Source organism: Cryptomeria japonica, chromosome 8 (genome assembly GCF_030272615.1).
Source record: "Cryptomeria japonica chromosome 8, Sugi_1.0, whole genome shotgun sequence".
NCBI lineage: Eukaryota > Viridiplantae > Streptophyta > Pinopsida > Cupressales > Cupressaceae > Cryptomeria > Cryptomeria japonica.
In genome coordinates, this window is record NC_081412.1 from 211676659 (window position 1) to 211704085 (window position 27427).

A 27427-nucleotide genomic window follows, 5' to 3' on the forward strand; every position below is an offset into this window, starting at 1 on the left:
AAAAGAAGTTAAGTTGTTATCGCTTGGTTTGCCTATTGCTCTTTCCTTGCAGACAAGAACAATGCTACATGTTGCAATTGTTCTATTTTCGTGTGACAGTGCAATGAGTGATGTGGCCAGCGATATTAAGGAAGACCGTTGGCGAGGTCAACCTTGCCAAACTGCGATGCAGCCAAGACAGGGTTAAGTACAATGTTGTTTCCATTTCGCAGCAGCCAGGAACAATGTTACATCCCTAGCTATGAAATAGTGATGAGGCTCATGGAGCTAGTTGATTTAAGAGTTAATCAGGGTCGTCAAATTTTACTAAAGAGCTAGATCGATGACCATGTTTTTAACTTCTTTTACTGGGCTTTTGAAGACTTTGTGGCGTGATCTTGGTCGTCCATCTACGTGCGATAAAGGAGGATCTAATGGCCCAAATTCAAACTGAAGGTGATTGCTCGAATTCAAATAGTTGTGTTGGGTGGTTGCCGACTTAATGGGTCGAAAATCAGTTTTTGACCCCGTTGGTGGTCCAAATCAGATCAGATCCCTTCCAACCACTTTCAAGCAACCAGGGAGTGAGTGCCATTACTCTGCCATGACTCTGCAGAGGATTTTCATATGTTGCCCATGCTCATTTATTACAGATCGAAGAATTTTTGGGCCTATCAAAGGACAATCAAACGTTGTTCTTCCGGGAATTCTCCCATTTTTCAAGGATTGTTTCTTTTTCCCAATTCTGGATAGCATTTTCAGACATGTAACCATCAGATCAATCTATCTAATTTGATCCTCCTTTTTGTAACCTAACCCTAGCTGGTTAGAGTTTTTGAACCTAGTGTTCCATTTGAGTTATGCTTGATTTATAAAGTAACCTAACCCTAGTTGGAGGGCCCCTTCTTTGTGGCGGGACTCATCCCTTTCACCTGCTACCAGCTAGTGGAAGTTTTTTTAATCACTTGTTGCGTAGTCCAGAATATTTCCGCTTTTATTCCCTACTTCTATTGTTCCACTTTTACTCAATGTTGCAATGAGTGATGCTACTAGGAGGAAAAGAAGTTAAGTTGTTATCGCTTGGTTTGCCTATTGCTCTTTCCTTGCAGACAAGAACAATGCTACATGTTGCGATTGTTCTATTTTCGTGTGACAGTGCAATGAGCGATGTGGCCAACGATTAAGGAAGACCGTTGGCAAGGTCAACCTTGCCAAACTGCGATGCGGCCAAGACAGGGTTAAGTACAATGTTGTTTCCATTTCGCAGCGGTCAGGAACAATGTTACATCGCTAGCTACGAAATAGTGATGAGGCTCATGGAGCCAGTTGATTTAAGAGTTAATCAAGGCCATCAAATTTCACTAAAGAGCTAGATCGACAACCATGTTTTTAACTTCTTTTACTGGGATTTTGAAGACTTTGTGGTGTGATCTTGGTTGTCCATCTACATGCGATAAAGGAGGATCTAATGGCCCAAATTCAAACTGAAGGTGATTGCTGGAATTCAAATAGTTGTGTTGGGTGGTTGTCGACTTAATGGGTCGAAAATCAATTTCTAACCCCGTTGGTGGTCCAAATCAGATCAGATCCCTTCCAACCACTTTCAAGCGACCAGGGAGCGAGTGCCATTACTCTGCCATGACTCTGCAGAGGATTTTCATATGTTGCCCATGCTCATTTATTGCAGATCGAAGAATTTTTGGGCCTGTCAGAGGACAATCAAACGTTGTTCTTTCGAGAATTCTCCCATTTTTCAAGGATTATTTCTTTTTCCCAATTTTGGGTAGCATTTTTAGACATGTAACCATCAGATCAATCTATCTAATTTGATCCTCCTTTTTGTAACCTAACCCTAGCTGGTTAGAGTTTTTGAACCTAGCATTCCATTTGAGTTATGCTTGATTTATAAAGTCTAATTTTGTAGCTCTTTCTAAAGGTTCTTCTCCCTTTTATCTTATAGAATTTATGTGATTTATGTGACTGTAAATCGCCTTGCCTTTATACTAATAAAATTATTCTTCTCGCCTTGTTTTAGTTCAGATATTTTGTGTAATGCATTTTACCTCTTTTATCTCAATGCATTATTTTTTTAATCTTAGTTTATGTGATTGTGTTAACACCCTCGTAAATGTTGTCTATGAACTAATCTTAGATCCTCCCTTCATCTTACAAGATTCTAACCTTTGCATGTTCTTACGGAGCTAATTAGGATAGGAAATTGTGCATATCTTTGGGTAGTTTTCATTGATATCTTGTGCAATTATGGGTAGGGAAGAAACATATTTCAATCTAGGTGCATCACCTCTTCTCCATTTGAACATTCCTTCTCCCCTTTTCCCGGTTGATCATTAGAATAGGTTTTACCAGTGTTGGGTTGGTCAAACACCACACCCTAATTGATAAAGAAGTCGAGCTTCTCTGGAGACTCAACCTCACATGCGCAAGGTCCCACACTTGGAGGTTGTTTTATTATTTCACAAGGTTGTTGAACACTAGGGTGCAAACTCTTGTGACAACAATTATCGATTAGGCTGACCTCCAACGTTCATGCGAAGCCACAAGGGTCAAATCTTGTCGGGGAAATACAACACTTGATCCAATTTAAATTTGGGCCCCATTGAGAGGGACCATGGCATTAGGCACCATAGTCCTAGACTAGGGAACTGAGCACCATGGTCCTTCTACATAAGGGACCAAGATAAGGCTTATGGGGGAGGGATGCCTCACCATGGGACCCACCAATAGGTGTTCATGGCCTTAGCATTGGAGAATAGGCACAAAACGGACCAAAAAAGGTGATGAGAATAGGACATGCTAAAGTAGGGGCATAAAAATGAGGCATAAATTGGACCGATGACAATTTACAAGGCTACAATTACCTTTCCAAAAACTCAAATTTAATGGTCATCTCATCATTTTGCACCAAGAGATCTTGTTCACCAGAGATCAATTATTTTATTTGATATATTTGATTTCCTCTTGATTAACCATAACAAATTTAGGGTTTGGACCTTAACTGCAGCATCTCAATTCTCTTTCATCTATAAAGGCAATTTTGTAACCTTTTCTAAGGGTTCTTCCCTATTCCTTTTACACTTCTCTACAAAGACTCGTGCATTTTTGTACCTCTATCACTATAACTCAACTTTCCTTTGCATTAATAAAAATTACTATTTTTACCTTTTCTTTCCTTTGGATGTGTTGTGTAAAAATCTTAGTTGTATGCCTGAATGCATTATTTCTATTTCTTATGCTACATGTTGTGTTAATCATGTTGTAGGTGTTGGTTGTAAATGTTTCCCTTCTAGCATTCTAGCAAATCCTAACCTTCATATGTGCCTCTAGAAGATAGTTGGATAAAGAATTGTGTAAGTTCTTCTAGTTGTTTCCATCGATGTATTGGGTTGTTCTAGATAGAAACAAACAACTGTAATCTAAGTGCATCACCATCTCTTTTGCTTTCTTGCATTTTATCTCTCCCTTTCCTTTGGCAAGCTAATAGGATAGGTTAGAGTAGGGCTTCTAAATGTTGGGTTGAATCAACACTTTGTCTAGATTATAAAGGAAACTAACCTTCTCCAAATATTCAACGTCACTCACAAACGTCCAACACTTTGAGGTTGTTTCCATTGTGTCAATGAAATGTTGGATCTAATGCAATAGGGTGTAATTTCCTGTGACAACAATTACCATGTATAAAATTCTAGCCATCGTGATTGACTCGTGAAATTTTGTGAATGATTCCTTCCACTTCATAATTGAGCACACTAAACACTTTTAGATATTCCATAAGCTTCTTTTTTTATACACTAAACTGAAAAGAAACAAGGAAACCTTTTTGATGATTATGAATGTTACTAGACTAGTTTATATGCAACAAAATGCTTAGCTACGAAGGAGTGTCTAAAGTATCCACTATATCAATCATAACCAATTCAACTTGATATAATACCAAAAAAAGGTTTTGACCCCAAACTATCCAAAAATAATGGTATGGGGCAAAAGAATGTAAGGTATTATATTATGTTTAGTTGAATTAGACTAATAAAGCAAATATCAATTGATTTGGTTTTTAGACGAAAAAAAATTCTAAATTTTTAAACAAGAAAAAAAATTAAAGGAAAGGAAAATATGCACTCGAAAAAAGCCCCTAGATTTTCCAATAAAGAGAATTATGTAGCCATACATTTTACAAATGTGCTTTCAAAGTCCTAAGGCTTGCTTGTGTTGGTTTCATACTCAATAACAACCTCTACTAAGACTTTGCATCTACAAATCAAAATTAGTAAAAATCAATGGAATAGATTATAGGTTGTGTTGATTTAATTTTTGACATAGCCAAATAATGATACTTGTCTAGTTCCAATCCAATGTGCCACAAAGTTTTTTCAAACTCAATCAACTAGAACTTGTACAATCCCTAACAATATTTTGCTCCAAAACACTCAAAATCTATACTAAGGATCTAAATGTACAAAATAACTATCAATTATATTCAAGCTTCTACTAAAACCAATTTGATATGCCTCTAAAAAGGGAAAATCAACTACCGATAATGCAACCATTGTACAATTTTTGCCCCTCACAAGCTAAATCCACACATGGGGTCATAAAGATTAGGTTTCCAAAGGGGAAAATCAACTACCGATAATGCAACCATAGTACAATTTTTGCCCCTCACAAGCTAAATCCACACATGGGGTCATAAAGATTAGGTTTCCAAAGGAATTAATCCATGGCATTGCATCCAAAACAATTGCATAACTATTATTCTAAAACAACTAATGTACTAAGGAAAATTATCAAAATTTAAACAATATGACAAAGCATAATTGCCTATGGGCTAATAGTTTTATTTTCTATTTATATTTGAACTTATACACATATCCCCGCGTGGCATATGTTTAAAATGTTTATTATGACTTTTATATATCCACTGAACTTACGTAGAATGATTGGAGTTTTTGATAGAGGAAAGTAAGAGGGCTGTAATTTTGTTGATGTTTTGCTGACAATTGGCTTGCCATCGTTTCCTTGTTCTACTCCTGGGTCAGCCCCTTTGTTTTGGCTACTTTTAATATCAAAAACACATCAAACCTTGAAGTAAAATTAACATAAAAAATGAAGTTGATACACACTATATATGTCTATATATGGCTTGATGGATTTTTCATCTCAAAATAAAATACCCTTATCAACTATGTACCAAACCAATATCATTGAGTTAAAATTTTGGCAAACAATGGGTTAAAACCTAGAAACCTTTAAAGGCATTATTAAAATAGTGTAAGTCAATAGATAGATTATAATGAATAATGTTACAAATCCATTTTTCTTGCAGATTAAACTTCTTGTTAAGAATGGTGCAATAGAATAATAATGCTTTCCTGAATTTAATACCTTAAACCTTGTTTAGAAACAAAACCCAAATATTAAACTCTAGCATTAATTAATACCTTAAACCTTGTCAAGAAACAAAATCCAAACAAAACCCAAATATTAAGTTCTAGTGAACAATATTATAAATAACTATGAAACAATCATCAAACACAATTTCCATAAACTTTCAACCACTTGAACCACCCAAATCCACCACACCCATACAAAATATCATTTCAAAAAGTAAATTAAAAATTATATGGAAATAAAAAATAAATACTTATCCAACCAATAGTTATAGAAAGGATACTTAATAGTTGTCATTTACATGGATATGGTGGAAAATCATTTACTAACTAGGAAAAAATTATTGCAAAATAATTTCACAATAAAGATGTTGACTTGTCATTTTATTACACATGAACAGATCAGAATTGCCATTTTATTACGCATGAACAGATCAGATTACACATAAATATATGTAATTAATCTCGATGTACATAGTCCACTGATCATTAACTCCAAATTGATTCTATTTCCACATTTTCCAGATCTGTAACAATAGTTATAGAAAGGATACTTATTATTTGTCATCTACAGTGGATATGGTGGAAAATAATTTAATAACTATGTACGAAAAAATTAATGCAAAATAATTCCACAGTAAATATACTTAATTGTCATTTTTACACATGAACAGATCAGATTACACATAAATATATGTAATTAATCCTGGTTTACATTGTCTACCAATCATTAACTCCAAATCAATTGGGGTCATTTAAAATTTGTCACGCTTCAAAGTACTGCAAAATGCGCATATTTCCACATTTTCCAGATATATAACAATAGTTATAGAAAGGGTACTTATTATTTGTCATCTGCAATGGATATGGTAGAAAATCATTTAATAACTATGTAGGAAAAAATTAATGCAAAATAATTACACAACAAATATACCAAATTGTCATTTTATTACACATGAACAGATCAGATTACACATAAATATATGTAATTGATCTCGCTTTACATAGTCTACTGATCATTAATTCCGAATTGATTGGTTCATTTAAAAAATTTCACGCTTGAATGTACTGCAAAATGTGCATATTTCCACATTTTCCAGGTCCCTGTTAAGTTGTCCATATCAGAGAACACCTCAAATTTGTCCATTCATGCCGAATACCAAATTCTCACTAAAACTTACACTGTAATTTCTAAAAACAAAAATGACCTGAAGAAATCAAGATGATTCTGTTCTTACGGTCTTGACCGTTTCAAAGAATCTACTCCAGCTACAGGCCTCAATCATGAACATGTAAAACTATTTCTTTCATGACCGCAATACAGTATGTAAAGATATAAAATCAAAATACAAATGTATGTCTCTACTTGTAACACCCAACATAGTGTCACCCACTCAGAACTACAATTACCAAAGAAATTTAAAAAACTCAGAGGGGTCCATTTAATTACAAATTTTAATAACAAACATTCTTCATAGAATAATCTATTATTTGGTTTTTCAAATTACAATCTAATACTTGGGAATTAAAGATTATCACAAAGTGGTCCCAGTTTTGCTACCAGTTTTGAGCACATATGTCACTACCATTCTGAGCAAGAGATTCCATCAAAACTCTTGGCCCATTATTTATTTCTAACCATCATTCTGGTCGACTACCCTTTACCCATATTTTAGATGTACAAGATTAGTACACATCATAAAAGGCCCATCATAATAGAAACTCATGCAAAATAAAAGCCTAAAACACTTTAGGAATGTAAGTCATTGAATATTCTTTCAGAGATGATCAACAAAAGGAATATATCATTGAATGTTTTTCTCCAAGTGACCAACAAAAGGAAATACATATATTTTGTAATAATTTTGTACTTTGGTCATGATCTCAAAAACTCGTATGTCTCTTTCATCGAATATCATGAGATTGGATAAGCAACCACCAAAATCCCCGATCCCATTATAAGATTCACATACACAATTTTCTGGGTTATAAGCAATTCCTTGAAAGTTGAGCAGTTAGAAAAAGCATTTGAAAAAAAAGGATAATTGCAAATCAACACAATAATTACAAGAACGGCCAAGAAGAAATCACAGGGACAAAACGCTGATTCCAAGACAAATATTTAAAAACTCAAACCATTTCAATGGTTTTTCAACTAATTTAGAGTTTGACAAACTCAGAATAAAATTAAAATATCAATGCAAAAGAACATTAAAAACCAATATAACAGTCTTACACTACTGTAGAATACTTTATCTCTTCACATGGCTGAACCTATTAGATTGTCTTAGGTTGTAGACGATAAAATAAGACATTTACAAATGGCATATGAGAACCCTAATGGCTATATGAGATTGCATATTAGATTCTATAATCAAGGAACTTATTCTAGAAGAACAAAGGCAAGAAAAAGAAAAACATATTTTGCACTTGAAACCTGAAAGTGAAAAATATAATTGTCAAAATTTGGGGAAGCATCAATCCTAAGCCTCTATATTACTAAGATAATTCAAAATGAAAAAACATGATCTTCTGATTGAGGAACAGATTCAACAGCTGCACTCACATCAACCTTTCTTCTCCAAAATCTGAACTCTGAATGACAGAAGCAAATTTTATTTCGCAGAGGCTTCCATTCAATAATAGACCACTCACTTGCAGTTTTGGTACCACAAAGAATCAAATGAAATTCTACCTCAAATCAATGCCTGTGTCAGCTACATGAACAGCCTCCAAAATGAAATGAATATGTATGTTCTCATGGTTTGTAAGGAGCAAACACGACAACTGAGTTGTGTCCCCCGAAACCAAATGAATTTGAAACAGCTGCAATGCATAGTCTAAAAAGTTAGCTTAAATAGAAAACAAAATTCTACATGAAAACAAGTATATCCTAGTCATTCGGTCAAACCATGTCTACTTTCTCTTTGACACTAATTTTACAATTGAAACATACACAAATAAACAAATTACAAAATACAAATTTTCTAGTTAGAGACTAGAAATGTTAATTAGCAATATGGTAATGCAAGATCTCAACTTGATGATAAAATGATGGATGTTGAATGCTAACAATATATTAGAAATTTGAAGCATAATCAAAACATACCAACGTTTACTTCATGCTGCTTCTTTGCATTAGCTACAGTATCAAATTCAACTGAGGGTTCTGGATTCTGTTAATATAATAAATATAATCAGATTTGTTATAATATAAAAGAGAATCAGATTTTATCTTGTTTTTCATATTCTGCTGTGCTAAAACTTTAGCCATAACAGAAATGCTCTCTTACAAATTGGTTTATTGTTGGATGTAGCCATCCAGTATTTATGGCTTTGACAGTGGCAATTGCTTCTAGCCCACCAGCAGCACCTAGGCAGTGCCCTATCATAGACTGTAAGGGGAAATGGTTAGATTAAATTAAGACTGTTATTCTAGATATACTTAATTCTTTGTGACAGTTGAGCCATATGTGTGACTGATTTCTAAAACTAACCTTAGTTGAATAATTTTATATCTAATTAAAAAATGTGGGGACTAACCTTAGTCGCATTAATTTTTATTTCAGATGTGTTCTTGAACACACTCTTGATTGCATTCACCTCAGCCAAGTCACCTGCTATTGTTGATGTGGCGTGGGCATTTATGTAATTCACCTGTATGGACAATCACACATGCTATACAACAATTAACTATCACTCCAAATATACAGAATAATACATTCACAACAAATAAATACAACATAGTAAAGCAGAAACTAGAGAGCACCATTTGGAAGAAAATATGAAACAAACTATACCTCTTCTGGTGATACTCCTGCATCAATAAGACTCCTCTCAATGCATGTGGAGACACCAAGACCATCAGCTCTTGGATCTGTCATATGATAGGCATCACAGTTAATAGCTCCACCCAGATATTCAGCAATTATTGGAGCCCCCCTCTTCATTGCATGTTCCAAACTCTCCATAACCTGTGAAGAAAGAACTAAATCGATTAATGCCTTTGCCTCTTGATCGTCTTCCAGCTATTAAACAAGCATTTTCAAGCAATAGAACAATCATTCCAAAAGCTTGTTAACATGTCATAACATAATCCTTATAAAACTTGGTAATAAACTGTCTATAACAAAAGTGTGTATGTATATATACACACAATGGAAAATCCAACTTGGCAATGAATGAATTTGGTCCAAAAGACATCCTAATAACAAAAAAAAGGGTATTCTGATTTTAAAATTTCTCTAAGCATTGACAGGACAATAGTGACTCAATCGCTTTTACAAATGCAAACATATTCAGTGTTCACTCACAACCATTGCCAAACAATCTCCTCTAAAGGCTTTACCACCAGAGGAATGGACACCACATGATTGACAGACAACTGAATTCTTGATAGATATTCTACGTCATGAAAACCAGTCTGGGAAAATATGTGGCCCTCCAAACATACCAATACTCCAGAACCTTCACCCATGACAAAGCCATCCCGGTCCTTGTCCCAAGGTCTTGAGGCAGTGTGAGGCTCATCATTTCTCTGAGATAGAGCTCGACATGCAACAAATCCACCCAAACCAATTGGAATAATTGCTGCTTCAGTTCCACCAGCTAACATAATATCTGCCTCACCTCTGCGAATATGGTTTGCAGCTGCATAAAAGCAATAGTTGGATGTAGCACATGCTGTTGAGATGGAGTAATTTGGACCCATGAACCCCACTTCAATTCCAAGCAATGCAGAGCCCATGTTAGTAATTGCATATGGTATAAAGAAGGGAGTTATTCGCCGGTATCCTTTGTCAATAAGAGCTTGCACTCCATCTGAGAAAACTTGAAGGCCACCCATCCCAGTGCCTACAAGCACACCAGCTCGCTCCTTGTCAATCTGCACAACCAACATAAAGATCAGACATTTTAATTGTTACAAAAATGTCTAAAATTAACTTATGACAGAACAATGTGATATGAAATGCATATAAGCAGATTTGTTAGCTTTTCTGCATAAACCATCCAATACCGCTAAGAGAAGAAAAGGTCAATGCTCATCAGAAATAATGCCAGAAACCTAGACTTTGGTAAGTATTAACAAGACAAGCATGGCTATAAATTTAATGAAGTGCCATCAATATTCATTACTCAATAATAAAAAGGGTAAAACTAGAGGCACCCAATCTAAATCAGAGTTATGTGAATACTAAAATATAAATTATCCATACCTAATGTAGACAATTAACACACGGAAGATACAATCATGACATTGTGACTAGAAAAGGACTGTATAGATATAAGTGAAAAGTAAAAATCAAATACAGTAGCCATTGATACTGCATAGCAGAAGAAGAATGTGTTGCTTAAAATGAAAAACATCCAGAAGAATGTAATGATTGTTGTCAATGCCAGAACCAAGCAATTTGGGAGACTGAAATAACATGCATGGCACAAAAAACAATCTGTTAAAGAAAGCTCCCTGAATGAAATTTAGAAAAAATTGAAGAAAAGGGCATAATAAAAATATTGTACAGTCGGAAAAGTTGTCTGTGCTTCATGCAAAATCTCAACGGTGGATTGTTAAGATATTAGCAAAATTGGTTGGTTACCAATTTTAAATACATTCAAAATGTATCACCATTTTTCATTTAACAAGTGTTTGCCAAAGAAACATAATCCAAAATGGAAAAATAAAGCATCTTTTTCCTGCCAACAGACTGAACATCAAATACCTTCTGCAATTAAACAAATTTGATGACCAATTAGACTCCAACCCAGGTGTAAGATTCAATCTCATCTCGCAGGCATTGTATATGAGATATTAAACAAGGTACTCATTTGTGTCAAAACTCATTCAAGTCATATATCACTCGTGGAGAATACCAGCAAACTGAGGCTATGGAAAAAAAATTGCACAGAGGAAGATCTTATTCACAATCAATTATTAAATTATTTGTATATGGACCAAACTAGAGAATGAATGATCAAGCTAGAAAATTGTAAGTGGAACCCCTCTAAATATGGATCCTCAGACTTAAAGATATTTTTGTCTAAGAATGCTCACTTCTGTTGACCTGGAAAAATTACAGTCTACATGAAGGCTTGCAAATTAAAAATCCATTAAAAAGAGAAGAAATGCTCAGCTTTCCACACTTGAATGTGAAATGTTTGCAAAAAGAAGCAATCTAGGGAAGATCCAATTTTCTGTGTTCCATATAGTGTCTTATGTGAGAAGACAATGAATCAAATTTTTGCTGCAAAACTTTTCCAGATTATGCACCTTTCAGTTCTTAACATATACCTGCTGCTGCTAATATCATCATTCATATATTGCAATTAGATCGATACACAATTTGATAAGGTTTTACTCTATCAAATTTAGCAAGTCCAACCCTGTTTAATGGATGAATATACAGTTATCAACCACAGGGCTGACTGAAACTTTAAAAAGGAGACAGCAAAGAAATTTAAATCTTTTGTACAAACAACTTGATTACAATGTTAAATTTCATTTTATGAAGATCCCGGGAAGTCCATACCTTATGTATGTTATCCTGACCCAAGCCTGCATCTTCTAGTGCCTTTTTCCCACTGACCAAGCAATACCTAAGGCAATCATCCAAACGTCTGTCATTCTTTGGATCGATATATCCATCAGATGAGAACCCCCGAATCTGTCCTCCGAACCTTGTAGGAAACTTTGATGCATCAAAGCGGTCTATAAGGGTGATCCCACTTTGACCTTCCAGGAGCTTTTCATAATATGCATCTACATCGTTTCCAAAGACAGAGACTAGTCCCATGCCTGTAATAACAACTCTTTTTTTAGGATCTTCCTCTCTTTTAGGGGCACTGACAGTAGTAGATAACCCTGCTCTGATGCCAGCCATATGACCTGTTTGTAAAATGACCATAGTAAGCAGTTATTGAGAAAAGTATGCTAATATCATCTGTCAGCTTAGGTTTTGCAAATACAGTAATCCTGTAACATTAGCTTTTGAATGCAAACATGTTCCTGGAGCACAAATAAATATAGACAAGAACCAAAAATTATAGGCCAGTCTGAATCTGGTGTCTTTAATGCATAAGCAGAGTCAGTATAATCATTAATGATTTGTAACAACACATCAACTTTAGAGATGTTAAGCAAAATTTTCATCTTTCCTATTCATTTTTATAGCTTGAGGATACTCTGAATAAGAAGTTGTGCCAGACTTAAAAACTAATCACATCAAATAAAAGAATACATTTCTTTTTCACACTATCGTAAACAAAGGCCCTGAATGACTTGCTTTTAATCTGTCTTGCTTTTGCAACGCCTATGTGACACCAAGACATTGATCAGATTCTAATTGCATGTCTCCTTTATATGGATATAAAATCAACAATAAAACAGAACCTGGTCAGATTTTGTTGGAAAATTTTACTGTCAAATTTCAAGTGAGGAAAATGTTACAATGGTACATAAAATCAACTTCTTATACTCTGGATAAGAAGTTGTGCCAGACTAAAAAACTAATCACATCAAATAAAAGAATATATTTCTTTTACACACTATCATAAACAAAGGCCCTGAATGACTTGCTTTTAATCTGTCTTGCTTTTACAACGCCTATGTGACACAAGACATTGACCAGATTCTAAATGCATGTCTCCTTTATATGTATATAAAATCAACAATAAAATAGAACCTGGTCAGATTTTGTTGGGATATTTTACTGTCAAATTTCAAGTGAGGAAAATGTTACAATGGTACATAAAATTGTAATGTCCCCACTTTAAAATACAATTTAATGGTAAATGATAATAGTAAAATTAAAATAAAAATATAAAAGACTCAAAGTATATAATTAAATTTTAATTAAGTTAATGAATGGTCAAAGACATGAAATGAAAAGTTGTGACTCCCTCAAACAGGTGATATAAAAGGGAGAAGAGAACCTCATTTGAGGGGGATAATTTGGGAATCAGCGGTGCAGATCTAATTTAAATAAAAGTGCAGATCTGATTGTGAAAGGTTGTGTCCCTTTCAAAAAGGCAGAAATAATTAAGAGTTGCACTCTTTCAAAGGGTGCTGATGGTGAAAGGGTGTACCTCTTGCCAAAGGGCATACATGGTGAAGAGGTGTGACCCCTCCCTCACATTGAGAGATATAAAGGAAAGGAATCCAAACATCCAAGGAGATCACCATCGATCAGATCAAATCAGAACTGTTATTAAGTTACGGGCAGTAACATCTTTGTTCTTGGTTGGGGATGTGCTTAATATGTATGCTCAATATATGAAACCTGATAATGTTTTTATGCAGAATTCAGTAGTAATATTAATATAGACTGCAATATGTATGACATTCAAACTTAATCCATAATCCATGAATCAGTTGGAAAGAAATAGACTGCACTCAGAATTACATCAACATCACAGGCTGATCAAACTTAAAGATACCTTCAGAAAGCCGCGCCGAAATTGACTGATTGCTTATAAGTTGTAATTCTGAGTGCAGTCTATTTCTTTCCAACTGATTCATGTATTATGGATTAAGTTTGAATGTCATACATATTGCAGTCTATATTAATATTAGTTATAACAGCATCTGGGTATGATTACCAGTGAATTCCTTATGCAGATAGAAAACACATACAAATAGATTAATATGCAGATATATACAGAAGTTTGATCTACACTCTGATCTAAATGAAAAAAGAATCAAAAGGAATATTTTAGCAGAACAGAAAACAATAAAGGGACCGGCAAACTGTTTTCCCTTTAACAAGATAAAGGAACCCTCTCTCTAACCCTCCCTTATCAATTGATAATAGTAATCCAAGGCAAGTTTTAGGGAAATCCCAAAAGGGGTCATTACAAAAATCAACTAGACCAACAAGAACTCATTTCTTGTCGCCCAAGTGTTCTAAGGATAATCTGCAAGGATATATAATTTAAAAACCCTACAATTTGACATTTTATAAAGCCCCTCTGACAGTAAACATGGTCTAAACTGTAGTTGCTTGGCTGCTTGTATTAATGGCAGAAAATTATAAGATTCCATATCTAGATAGATAATGTTTGGTAACTGGCCTATCAAATTGCAAACAAGAAAAACATTGCCACAGTAAATTGAGCTCCCTGCACTGCTGAGAACTCATCTCAATCAACACAGAGCATCTACGGATCTACCTATGCAATCAAGCATCACACGATGTTGTCATTCTGTAAAAATTCAACACAAAGGCACCAGATGGCACTGATCAACATACTGATTGCGATCAGATGTATAGAAAATCCCTGAGACAACAGACTTCCTCGAACTTCGGGAAATGTATAGCTTAACATTTTGAAAACCTCCTCTTACACCTGAACATTCCTCAACCTCTGATTACATGGCTGCTTGGGTATGAATAGAAAAAGAAAAAGCTTTCAATATGGTTGGATATTCTTCAAGAATAGGGCTATCAATGTCAAAAATAGAAATATTTCAAAAATAAATTAATCTCCCTATGCTGTTCAGAAAAATTTCAAAGGGCTCTGTGCGCCATTGTGATAAGCTACACATTGTCACACAACCAAAAAAAAATGACTAAAACCAAGAATTTCGGACAATAAACTGACCTTAGAAAATCTACAGCTTAACCTTTTAGAGTCCATGTCACACCTGAACATTCCTCGGCTCTAGCTGAATGATTGTCTGATATACATAGAAAATAATGGTGATCTTCCACCTCTAGTTGGATATAAGCGGTCAATTAGACTCTCAAATTCCAAGGTAGAAAAATGTTACCAGACTGAATTACACCCTAAGGCATTCCCCTAGTTAGGATATAGTAAGAGCTTGTAATTAAAAACAACTGCAGTAATAACAAGTACAGGGCAAAAGGATTCGCAAAGTATACAGAGGGAACATCCAAAGTCCACAGGCACCAGCAGGTGATGTTATCACTGAAAAGGCATTGGAAGTTAACACAACCCTATACTGGATTAAAAAAACAATTGCTGATTAGAGATCCTCATAAACTTTCCTTGTATCCTACTTTTCATTAATGTAAAACTATCACACTCATTAAGATGCCAGGAGTTCAAACTTCCAATAGACTACTCAAAGTTAAAACCTCGATGAAAAATTTTCAAGCATTTATCCACATATCAAGTCTGTATCTTAAAATTGTCAAACCCAAAACAGTATTTTCTATCAAACCCAATTAGTAGCGTTCCATTAACCTGAACTAAAGACAAGAACCAATCCAGGGGAAACAGGAAAGAAAACAAGTTTTGATTAAAGCCATTCTTTTCTACACAAACAATCCCCACCATACAATCTCTCTTCAACGTGATCTTTACGAAATCCCCATTATGCAATTTTATCTCATAAATGGAAAAAAGAAATGCAAACCCACCTGCATGATGGAGCTTCTTGGGTTTTCTTGTCCTGTTACCACAAAGTAGGGGAACATCTTCTCCAAGACTGAGACCATAAAATCTAGGACGAGGCCCTCCATGACTGAATCCACAAGTGGGTACAGAAGCCGCCATGCCTGCAAACGCCAAGCTCGCCATTTCCCTGGCCTAAGCAGATTTATTACCAAAGTGATGCAGCGTATCCCATGCACCCAAAAGGGTAAGTAGTCCAAATCCGTGGAAACAGATACAGGACAAGAGAGCAATGGAGGAATTCTTCATGCAATGGCAAGTGGCTCAAATTAATATTTGCGCTTCACGAGAGAAGACAAGTGTTTCGGAAAATCCTGCCAAGACTGGAACATAATTTGTAAATTCATCTAAGATATGGGTTATTTAGTATTAATTTCTCTCCTAATATTATTGGTGATGTTAGGTTAGAAAAAAATTTATGGTATCTTGCACAAGTTTCCTCTTTTCAATTCTCCACTTCCTAGGTAAGCAGAATTCATTTGTTTCGTAGATCTAATTTTAAAAAAAAAACATAAAAATTGGCAGATCTAAATTGACTTCCAAGCCTAAGAAAAAATATATATTTTCTAGAAGAAAATCAATGCTGGATTGCCCACGTGATCATGTGCTTGTACCTTTTTTAGCCGTGTTTGAGCATTCTTAAGGGCTGAGACGTGTGCTTTCACTTTAAAAGATTAAAAATTATTTTCATAGTTATTTTATATAAAACATAAAGAGGGTAAGGTGGTTGGAAGTTTTAACGACCTTTGCAATTGCCCATAAGAAATCTCTGCCCCACCTACATTGAAGACACAATGCCCACTTGGAGAAGTTAAAACAGTATTATGTGAGTAGAGTGTTTTTAAAGTTATTATGATGTGACTATTTTGATATTGAAAAAAGTTTTTTTTTAAATTATCATTAATTTTTTAATGACTAGTTATTAGTAGTTTTTATTATTATGATTATTTTATTATTTAATTAAATATTTTATTATTTAATTAAATATTTTATTATTCAATTGAGTTGATTTAATTTAGTGTTAATAGATTTTTACAAACCATTTATATATCATTTTTGTATTTATGGATTTGATCGTGTATGAATTTATGGAATCAACTCACAGACTTCGTGATGAATTTTTTGAGTCAATGTTTTCAATCACAAACTTGAATCAATGTTTTGGATCACAGAGTTTGTGATCCAAAACATTGATTCGAAAAATTCATACACAATCAAATCTAGAAGAAATGATATTGATTTAATTTCTTAATTTTTAATAAATAAAATATTAAAATCTATCTAATATTAATTATGTATCAAATAGTTAAATAAAATCTTAAATTTTATTTTATGTTTTTTAATTATTCATTAAATAGATAAATAAGTTATTAAAAGTCATTTCATTTAGTTAATTGATAACTCAAAATTAGTCAACCCATTAGTTAAATCAATATGCTCATAATCTATTGAGTTCACTCCCTCATCCAATTAGCCAATTCATCTATGCATTGAGTTAACTATTTCACTCAAATTGTTAATTCATCCTAACTTCCTCTATGAACTCAATTCACTCGCTAATGGAAATAGTTAACTCACCAATTAAATGAGTTAACTCAATAATCATTATTTTAAAAAATAAATTAACATAATTTACAATTCACCTAAGCTTGCCACCTCTTCTTATTAGCTCCACCAAACTTGGATCGACCCAAGATTCAATCTTAGTTGTCTCTTATTCCCTTTAGAAATATATAAATTGATTGCCACATCCATCGTTTTCATCAATCAATTATCAATGCAACATCATGTTGTTATTTTTATAATCTAGAGAATGTTAAGGTTATATTAATAGAATGAGAGTGCCCACATATCATCCAAATCATGAGCACATCATTTTGATGCTCAATTAGAAGCGTGCTTGGATAGAGAAGCTATGCTTTCAATTATATTTGCACTTGGTAGGTATTCAATGATGACAAGGATTTAATCATGTTCATGTAGTGTATAGATGAACATGATGGTCAAGAGATTGATTTTCAAAATTTTGTAGAAGTTATAGATGGAAAGGAAACATTGTTTGGGAACAAAGTCATTTAGCTCAAAATAAATAAGATTCCAAAAGGGTTAGTTGCTTTGGAAAGAAATTTTAATAATAATGATGAGCAAGTTACAAAATCTACTTCAACAAATAGTCAAGATTTAGAAGAAGTAAACCTTGGTATTGAAAATGTTTCAAAGAAGACATATATTGGTAAGCAACATAATCAAAAGATCGGAGCAAAACTAGATGGTTTTGTGCTTCGATAGGGTTTCTTGCTTTCCTTGCTTACTATATGCTTTTTCAATATTACATCACATTGCATTTACTCTAGGAGTCCTTTAGTTTATAATGGCCTCGACTAGCCTCAACTCAATTGTTTTTGTTGGTGTTGATGGTTTGGCGAATGGCAATAATGGCTCATGTGAACAAATGTCCACAAAAATTTGCAACTGAAGCATTTCACGAGGTATGACTTATGATAAGCATACAAACGTCATTTTGTCCACTCAATATTTTAATAAAGCATGTCAATGGTTAGAGAAATATACTCTTTATAGAATATTTTGTTAGGAGGGTCCCCCTTGAAAGCATGCTTTGAGATTGAGTTGCCAAGCCATGGACCCCTCATGAGGTCCTCCTTGATGGTGTCCAAAACCTAATCAAAGGTTTCTTTCTTTTTTTATTTTGCTAAAGTTAACCATGTTTAGGGGATTTTACAACATGGTCCTTGGTATGTTAGTTCTTCTCTACTGGTTTTATAGCCTTGGTCTTGAGACTTCACTATCTCTGACGAAAAGAATCTTTGTGTAGTACCCCTCCTTGACTCATCCTTTCTGAGAGGATGTGATAAACACTTTTAGATTTTTGCATGTTTTGATATCTCTTGTCTCATTCGTATACTGATAGTCTCTTTGACATTAGTGGATACATTATGATTTATGTGGATGAAGTTATGTCATGGATTATTATGATGACCAGAATTATGTGTACAGATCTAGATGCACTCATTATTCATGCATGGATTATATTGCTTATGAGAATATGATGGTATCTTATTAGTGCTAACCCTACTTCATGATTGTAATGGATGAGATGATGCTTCATTGATTATGATTGTCTTACTATTGTACTCATGATAGAGATGATCTCATACCACTCATTACGAGCATGATATGACATCGTGATTCTCTCTCATTTGCCTAATCATTTATGATATATATTATGGTATATGTTGTCTTGTGGTTATTGGTGGTTGCAATAATCGCAGGTACTAGACATCAACTCTACCTGGTCTCACAGGTCTGAGTGTGTCTCTATCCCAATGGCAAGTTGATTGGAGATGGCATGAGTTCCCTCTACACACTCTAGGCTTAAGTTGTCACCCTTGTGAGTCTAAGTGTCATGGTGTAAGCTGTCATGTTGGCATTTAGTGATGTGATGTTTGACCCTATGTTTGGTTGCCTTGTGGCATTGTGAGTATTCAATTATCTAATAATTAATCGATTTATATAGTTTATTAAGCATTAAATTAATTAATGGATGGTATTAATATTTAATATTAATGTGTGATAAATATTATTGGGCGTTTAGTATTCATTAATGTTTATTTTGTGGATTATTATTATTCGACGATTTAATATTTATTTAAATATTTATTATTTGCGGTTATTTATTTATTTATTTATCTATTGTTGGGTTATTAATTGTTTATATAATTAATTATTGTTTTGATTATTTATTTATTTATTTGCCTCCTTGTTTATTTATTTATCTATTTATTTATTGGTTATTTATTTTGTTATTATTTTTTTACTTACCCCTTGTTATGATTGGCCCTCTTGGGAGTTGTGATTGTGAAGATATTATTATTTAATTATTTTCTTATTTATTTATATTATTTATGGCTTTATATTTAATTGGAGCATTTATTTATATTGCCTTTGATTTATTTTATTGGGCTTTGATTTATTATTATTATTGGTTATTATATTATTACATTCTTTTGTTACTATTTGAGTAATTAAATATTATGAATCTTACCTACTCTATATTCCTATTGGTTGAGACTTGGGGGTGAGTAAATAATCTTATATTTTTATATTATTTTTCTTGATCCGACATACTCTATAGTTTCTGAATGAAATCTATTTATTTAGTTTTTAAAGCATTTCACCAAGTTGGCTTTCAAGAGTTTTTCTGTAACTTGGAAAATTTGATTACTTGGATTTTGGTTTGGTTGAAGCTTGCTTGGATTTGGATTTGGCTTTTCCATTACTTCTATTTTATAGGTTGGTGCATTTTCCACTTCTTTGCTATTTGTTTAAGAAAAGATTGTCTTCTTTGTGCATGAAGAAACTTTGTTTGTTGGGAGATTTCGAGAATGGTTGTAATATATTATTTATAAAGCTAAATTATATGGTTTTGGGATTTATTTGTATTTTCATTTCATTCCCAATTAGTGTGTTGTCGTGAACAGTTTTCTCTATGTCTTCTCTATGTTTGTTGTAGAAGTTGTGGATTATGATTTTGGTTTGGGAGTCATGTGAATTGTTCTACCATTTCATTTCATGTATTCGAGAGTGATTGTTATCCTGTCTAGGGAGTTATGTTGCATTGGCCTATGTATGGCTGTATTGAGTTTGTCGGGAGTCAAATTCGTATTTGGTTATGATTTCTTTTGCAAATGATGTACGTCAGGTATCTTGAGCTATCATCTTTGATGCAATTTTACTTGTTTGGTTTGGGCATCATTTTGAACCCTTAAAATATTTTTCCAATGATGTCATAATTTTGAAGTGTCATTTTTTTATTTTCCTTGCAAATGCGCTAAAATAACATATGTGTTATTTCTTTTGGCATAAGCATTGTTTATTAAAGCCTATGCACTACACTTTTAAGTGCATCTACCAACCTATGTGTCCCTTGTGCTACCTAGTTAGACAGATGTGTTGTTCAAATCAGTGTATGTGCTAATTGAAGGGACAAAAGTGTTATTTAAATTGTTGAATGCGCTAATGTATTAGATAGAAAAGTTGATCTATGCAAAGAGGTACTAGATTGCTTTTATCACTTGCATTTTGATGTTTTTGTACTTCTAAGTCATTTCCTTCAGTTCTGTCATTATACCAAGGGCCTTAGTCGATCTCCTTATGTTTCTTAGAGTTGATTTTGGATCAGTTTTGGCTATTCTAATGTTGTTTTTTAAACTTCGGCAAGTTGATATGCCTTGCCATTGAGGTTGTGCAATTGTTGCTCTAGCAAGTTAATGAGCCTTGTTGTTGAGGTTGGTTTCATGGTTAGCTCTAGTGAGATGGTTGTGCCTCGTTGTTGAGGATTTGATGTTGTTCATGGCTGATTGAGATGGATTTATGCCTTGCTCTTGTTTATTGTTATATTGATTATTGTTGGGGCTCTTGTTTATGTATTGGCATCTTGGCTTTTGGTGTTTGTGCCTATTGTATAAGTTATGTGGATACTTTTATGATGTTTCTATTGAGCCTCCTTGTTATCCTGATGTTATTGTTTATGTTACCCTAAGGTCTTGGAACATGGTTAGGGGGAGTGGGGGCTTTGATGTGATGATCGGGGTCGTGAGAGATAGGCTGCTAAGAGGTTCCTAGTAAGGATGCTTGGAGTCTAGACCACCAGGGCACATTGAAAGTTGTCCTTGTTTAAATAAGTGATAACATTTATAATTAATTAGATGGGTTGGGTAATTAAGTTCATCTAAAAAGATAATAATGGTTGGATTGGAGCTTTAAGACTTAGTCCTGGGGAGGATGTTTTAGGATAAGCTTGGGAAGACCATTGAGATGGCAAATCAAACTCCCTTGATCTCTCATAGGTTGAGACAGTTCCACATGTCTATTAGGGTTGATATTCCCCTTTTTTCTGAGGATAACATGTAGAGACATCTCTATCAGGGTGTGGCTTTTTCCCTCTGCGTGAGGATAGAATGTGATGACATTATACTCCTACATGTTTCCTTGTTCCTTATGCCATGGTTTTTGATATGCCTCTGGGAGTTTCTATGTTTTATGTTTATCCTTGTGATGTGATTGGTCTATTGGTTATGTGTTACTTCTTGGTTGTGGTTCTTGAGTTGTTGAGTTCTCTTTGGTTGTTAGGTGTCAACCTAGGTCTAGAGTGTGTGTTGGACCTTGTGTCATCTCCTAGCATAGGGGGGTGGTTCCTTTGGGTCCGCATGGTCAGGTGGTTTGATTCCTTCTTCCACTGGGATTTTCTTCATTGGTTTTTCTTGGGCTTGGATGTGGATTCTTATCTCCTCAACTTATGGATGGGTAGTTGTAGCAAATTGATGTCCATAACTCATATGACATATGTATGTATAGATATAATGAGATCTTTATTTTGTAGTTAGTGAGGCTCCTTTTGTGATGAGCAGTGCACTCTAGGTTGTTGGCCTTCCTGCATGTGCAGGCCCCTCTTTATGTAATCACATACTTACTATAAAAATATTATCTGACTATGGGTAGGATTCCCACCATGATTTTTCCCTTTACCTGGTTTTCCACGTACAAATCTTGGTGTTATATTTTGTGGATGGTTGGTAAATGTTTTGTGGATTATATTTAGTTGGCTATCGAAAGTTTGTCAGTGATGGTCGGGTCAGGGCCCAGAGTGGCAGAGGACTGGTGGGGGCCTGGCCGAAGGGGTTGTCATGAGGGTTGGGCTAGGGGGCCAACGGACGGCCGACGATTTGGAGTGGAGGCCAAGTTTGTTGCATGACGGTGGGAAAGGCACAGAACCTACATTGCAGAGTACAGTCGATGGAACCTGTAGAAAGGGTACGGAGATCATGGGGGGTCTGTGGATCCCCCAAAAAATTGTTTGTTTTTTTTTTTTTTGAAAATTTTGCAGAAAAATAAACTTTTTTCAACTTTTTTTTTAAATTTCGAAATCCACACGACTATAGCCAAAATAGGCAAAAAAAAAAATCTCACCACATATAGTCGACTTTATAGTCAAAATTTGTGGAAACGGCCTCCCAGACTCAACCGTGATGTCCAAATCATTGTATGATGCCCCCAAAAAATGAAGATTCTCAAATCCAAAAAATTGAAGCCTCCAAAAATGCCTCTCCAATACAAATCAAAGAAGCCCTTTAGGCTCTAATACCATGTGAGATTTTGCCAAGATCTAGGGCTGAATTAAAAATACAATAGAGAGACAAAATATTGATAGGAATAAACTGTATTCTATCAAGAGAAAATACTGATCAATTGGATCATCAAAAGTTACATACAATGAATATGAGCCTGCTTATATAGGAAAGGCTATATGGATATGTGAGCACACAAACATGACATGTGGCTCAATAAGAAACAAGGGTAGGTAGGAAATAGGTGTGGGTAGGTAGGAGAAACAATATAATATTCCACATGAGGTGGATCACCCATTGAATGTGGAATGTAACAACAAGATAAGTCCACAAAAGGTAGAAATTCTCCTACACACACTATCCCAATGTGGCACAAACACCCAAGTGTCTCATACCCAAACTACTATGAAATGCATGTACCTAAGTAAACTTAAGTAAGGTGTAATAATATCCAAGATGAATAATTCTTTACACCAACAACTTTTATATCTGCTATTTCGGTATTTGGTTTATGTATTTCAGTAATAAGGTTTTAATGCTTAAAGTTCTATAATATGTTAACAACTGATTCACCCCCCCCCCCTCTCAGTTGTTCACCGGTTATCTGAACTGTCTAACAATATACATGTAAGATTCCAAATGTAATAAAAGAATTGACTGAGTAAATCATATCTTTCAATAAGGATTTGAGATTTTTAGTTGCATTCATAATGTTAGGAGACCTCATGGAAGGTTGAATTTGCATATCTTCAGAAATGATGTAAGTAGCTTCATGGTACGATAAATATGGTATATTTAGGAAATTCAAAATTGTTCATGCATAACACTTGTTTGCATCTATTGATTGTTGGCAATGCTTTTCCTCCCCCTTCTCTCTCTACTTGTGTATATGATTCAAAGTGCTTAAGGAGTTTATTGATACTAAATAAATTTTTTTGAATAATTATTGAGGAACATGGTTTTTCATAAATTAAAGAGAAGATTGGGATTGAATGAATTTGCATTGAATATCCCCCCCCCAAAAAAAAAAAAAAGAAATCATGAGTGGCATCTATAATTTTCATCTTAAGAAGGATAAGCTAGGAAAAACAACTTTTGCATAAATAATGTAGAAAGTCTTATGAATTAATAGATTAAAAGATCATGTTATAATATATTTGTTGAATGAAATAAAATTGATCCATTTCATGTATGTCATTATGTCTTTACTTGGTTGGGTAAGATAAAAGTCTTAGATTCATGAAAGGTTGTGTGGTTTTGATGAAATGTTTTGCTTGATTGAATGGATAGATTAAGGAAAAGTGTTATCTCTTTACCCTATTAAATTTTAAAGAAAGTAATTTCTCAATGAATTCTAGTAGGATGGATCACTAATGAATTGAATGAAGTTGTAATGTGTTCCTAAATGACAATTTTCCTTGAAATGCTGGAAATATTTAGTTTATGAATAATAATAGTTAAGGACTGATGGAAGCAAGTGTAAATGGAATAATGTAAGCATGTATTTAAATTTGTGTGACATTAAATGGAAGTGGATACAAGTAGACACAGGTAAGGCTATGACTTCTAGTTTGTGCTTAATATAAACAAGTAGATTGGTTAATGTTGTGTTAAGGAAATGATCATAGGTGTTAGGAGTAGGTGTAATCGAAGTTTGATATTAAATTTTGTATGGCAATGAAATAATGAGCTTTATTTCTTATGAGTAAATTTACTTGTGTGAATATATGATTGATTAAATTGTTGAATGACATCATGTAGGACGTTGCATGATCATTTGTATGCTACTCACTATGCATTGAAAGGAATGACGAATATTATAGTACATCATCGAGTGATTGATTGAGGTTCTGATATTTATTTTTATTATAACATAGTTGATGTGGTTATTTTATGGATAGGATATCTTGGAAATTAATAATGTTATGAGTATATTCCTTGTGTGTGTATGAGACACTTTCTTTTTTATTTCCTCCTTGCATATGTCTTCTTTCATGAAGGATATTTGCCTAGACTTTCTAAGACTGTATTGCATTAAAATGCTAAAAGGAATGTGAATGTATATAAATAAATTTATGATTTTAAATGTCTGGCACACACTCTCTAACACATTCAGGGTGTTGTACCCTCAGGTGTTTTGTAGCAGTTACTCGCTTTGGTGTGACTTATATTAGTCACCTCGTGATGTGGATTTGGATGAGTTGGTTATTTTGCCTTAAGCTATATTTGTGATTTGTGCAAGCATCATTGAAGTTAATTTGATTTTTGGACTTCTGTAAAAAAAAATTCATCTATTTTTTTTCTATGTGCTGGCACTTGTCACACTTTATCTCTTGTTGATTTCATCAGAAATTTTTCATGATTTAATATTGGATTTGATGATATTTTCCTTTCAGGACTTCTCTTGTGTTGTTGTTGCTTGTAGTGGTTGTTTTGTATGTTGAGTTTTGTGGGCCCTCGTTTTGTGTGAAGTATTGTCTCTATCCTGTTCATTTCAAACCTCTTATAGTGTGTGCAAGGGAGGACACTGCAAGGAAGTGCACTAGACTTGGAAAACAATCAGATAATGTTTTTGATATTAAAAGCAACCAAAACAAGGGGGCTGACCCAGGAATAGAACAAAGAAACAGTGGCAAGCCAACTATCAGCAGAACATTGGCAAAATTATAGCCCTCTTACTTTCCTCTATCAAAAACTATGATCATTCTACGTAACTTCAGCAGATATATAAAAGTCTTAATAAACATTTTAAACATTTTCCACGCAGGACAACAGGTAGATAAGTTCAAATATAAACATAAATTAAAACTATTATCCTGGAGGCTACTAGGACTGAACAAAAAACTAGACATCTGAGACATAGAGACAAACTATTTCTTTTTTCCATGGCTCCTCTTGGGGAGGAGCTTCCTAGCCCATTCCTTGGTAAGGAATTTGAAAAGGGCCCTATAGTAATCGTCTTCCTTTGGTAGAAATTTCCTGCAGGAGACACAGAGTGGTCGCCGAGCAATGCATCACGTTCCAAGCAAACCTAGAGACGTCCTGCAGCTTGTTTTCCATTGCCTCCATTTTGCTGGTGATTTCCTGCACATTATCAAACAAACCCTCCACTTTCTTGCCCAACTCTGCCAGGTTTCTATCTTCTTCCTCCTTTATGTTGCTCACTTCCTTCACCACCATCAACTTCTCGAACCTGAGAGTTGGGGAGGGAGAATTTGTCTAGGATTTGGGGCTGGCCTCCGAACTCATAGAATTTTTAGGGATTTCAGAGGCATGGGTGGAGCTAATAGAGTGGGGGGTTGAGGTAGACTGAAACAAGGCCACATTGTCAAAGGGGATAGAATTCCTAGTTTCATGGGAAGAGGAGGGGTCTCTTAGCGATTTTTCAGGGGGTTTGGAGGCCAGTCTCACAGATCGGCGGGGGGTGTTGGCCTCATCAATAATTTCTATATCAAAACCAACCTCCTGGATTCTAACTTTCTTAGGGGTTCTAACATCCTCAAGAGGGTGCTTTTTATTTTTCTTACTGCAGGAGCCAATTTCAGGTAGTTGAGGAGGGCCTGTATCGAGTATAATGGCAACAGTAGCTAGGGGATGGTTTTCAACCACATTCTGGATGGAGATAGTTTGGGGAGGGTAAAGGGTCAGGTGGAAGTTGTAGAGATGAAGGATGATGCCTTGGTGCATAATGGGGAAGTCTTTTCCTTTTTTCTTGGCCTTGGAAATATCCTTAACATTTGAATCCAACAAATGAAGCAACAAAAATGGAATGGAGATGTAATCCTTGTTTCTAAGTTGGTTAAAGAACGAGAGGTGGTAATAGTAAAAGATTCCATACCTTCCCTCCAGAGTGAAGTATTTCATAATGATATAGTAGACCTCGTCCCACAGTGGTGGAAGCTCCTCCCAGTTGAAGCCACCTGCCCTCTTCACTAGGTTTTCACCTTCACGAAAAAACTGGTTCAGGCTGGTGGTATCCGAAATGCAACTTTGTTTCTTCCATTTCCTCCCCTCCATAGATAGACCCGTCACTTGAGAAATTACTTCTTCATTTATTTTGAAGGAGATACCCCCCATGGTAACCCTTCTATCATCCCAGGAAGCTATGAACTGCTTAGACAATCTCTCATCGTTCCCTTTCATGCTTTCCATAAATTTGTCAATCTCGCCTTCCGAACAAACAAACCACATCGTCGGCTTATCTTTAAAATCATCAATTTTGTCGGGTTCCAGTCTTAACCTATCACCCCCCATGGTTGTTTCCTTGAGCTTAGCAGAGCAGAGGAGAAACAGGGTAGCAAAAACACAAAGTCAAACCAGAGCAAGAGCAGAGTTATGATAAAAACTTAGCCAATCTTGAGATAAAATCATGCAATAAATGGTGTGATTATTGCAAATTGTGCATAAGTAGATATCGCATTCATGAAATCTACTATACTCATGCGAACCCTCAATCCAGCCAATGAGATTTGACCTATCCCAGTT

The 27427-nt window shown here is 34.7% G+C and overlaps 1 protein-coding gene across 1 annotated transcript; it reads right to left on the reverse strand.

The window, feature by feature from the left end:
• Positions 1-7566: 7566 nt before the first annotated feature.
• LOC131067824 (3-oxoacyl-[acyl-carrier-protein] synthase I, chloroplastic) lies at positions 7567-16374 on the reverse strand. The gene is made up of 8 exons (XM_058002995.2): positions 15764-16374; positions 11912-12267; positions 9838-10269; positions 9185-9358; positions 8928-9041; positions 8678-8779; positions 8494-8560; positions 7567-8210 (listed from the first exon to the last, which is right to left on the reverse strand). Exons 1-8 carry the CDS (start codon positions 15921-15923, stop codon positions 8143-8145), a joined length of 1473 nt encoding a protein of 490 aa, XP_057858978.2. The 5' UTR covers positions 15924-16374; the 3' UTR covers positions 7567-8142.
• Between the last annotated feature and the right edge of the window lie 11053 nt (positions 16375-27427).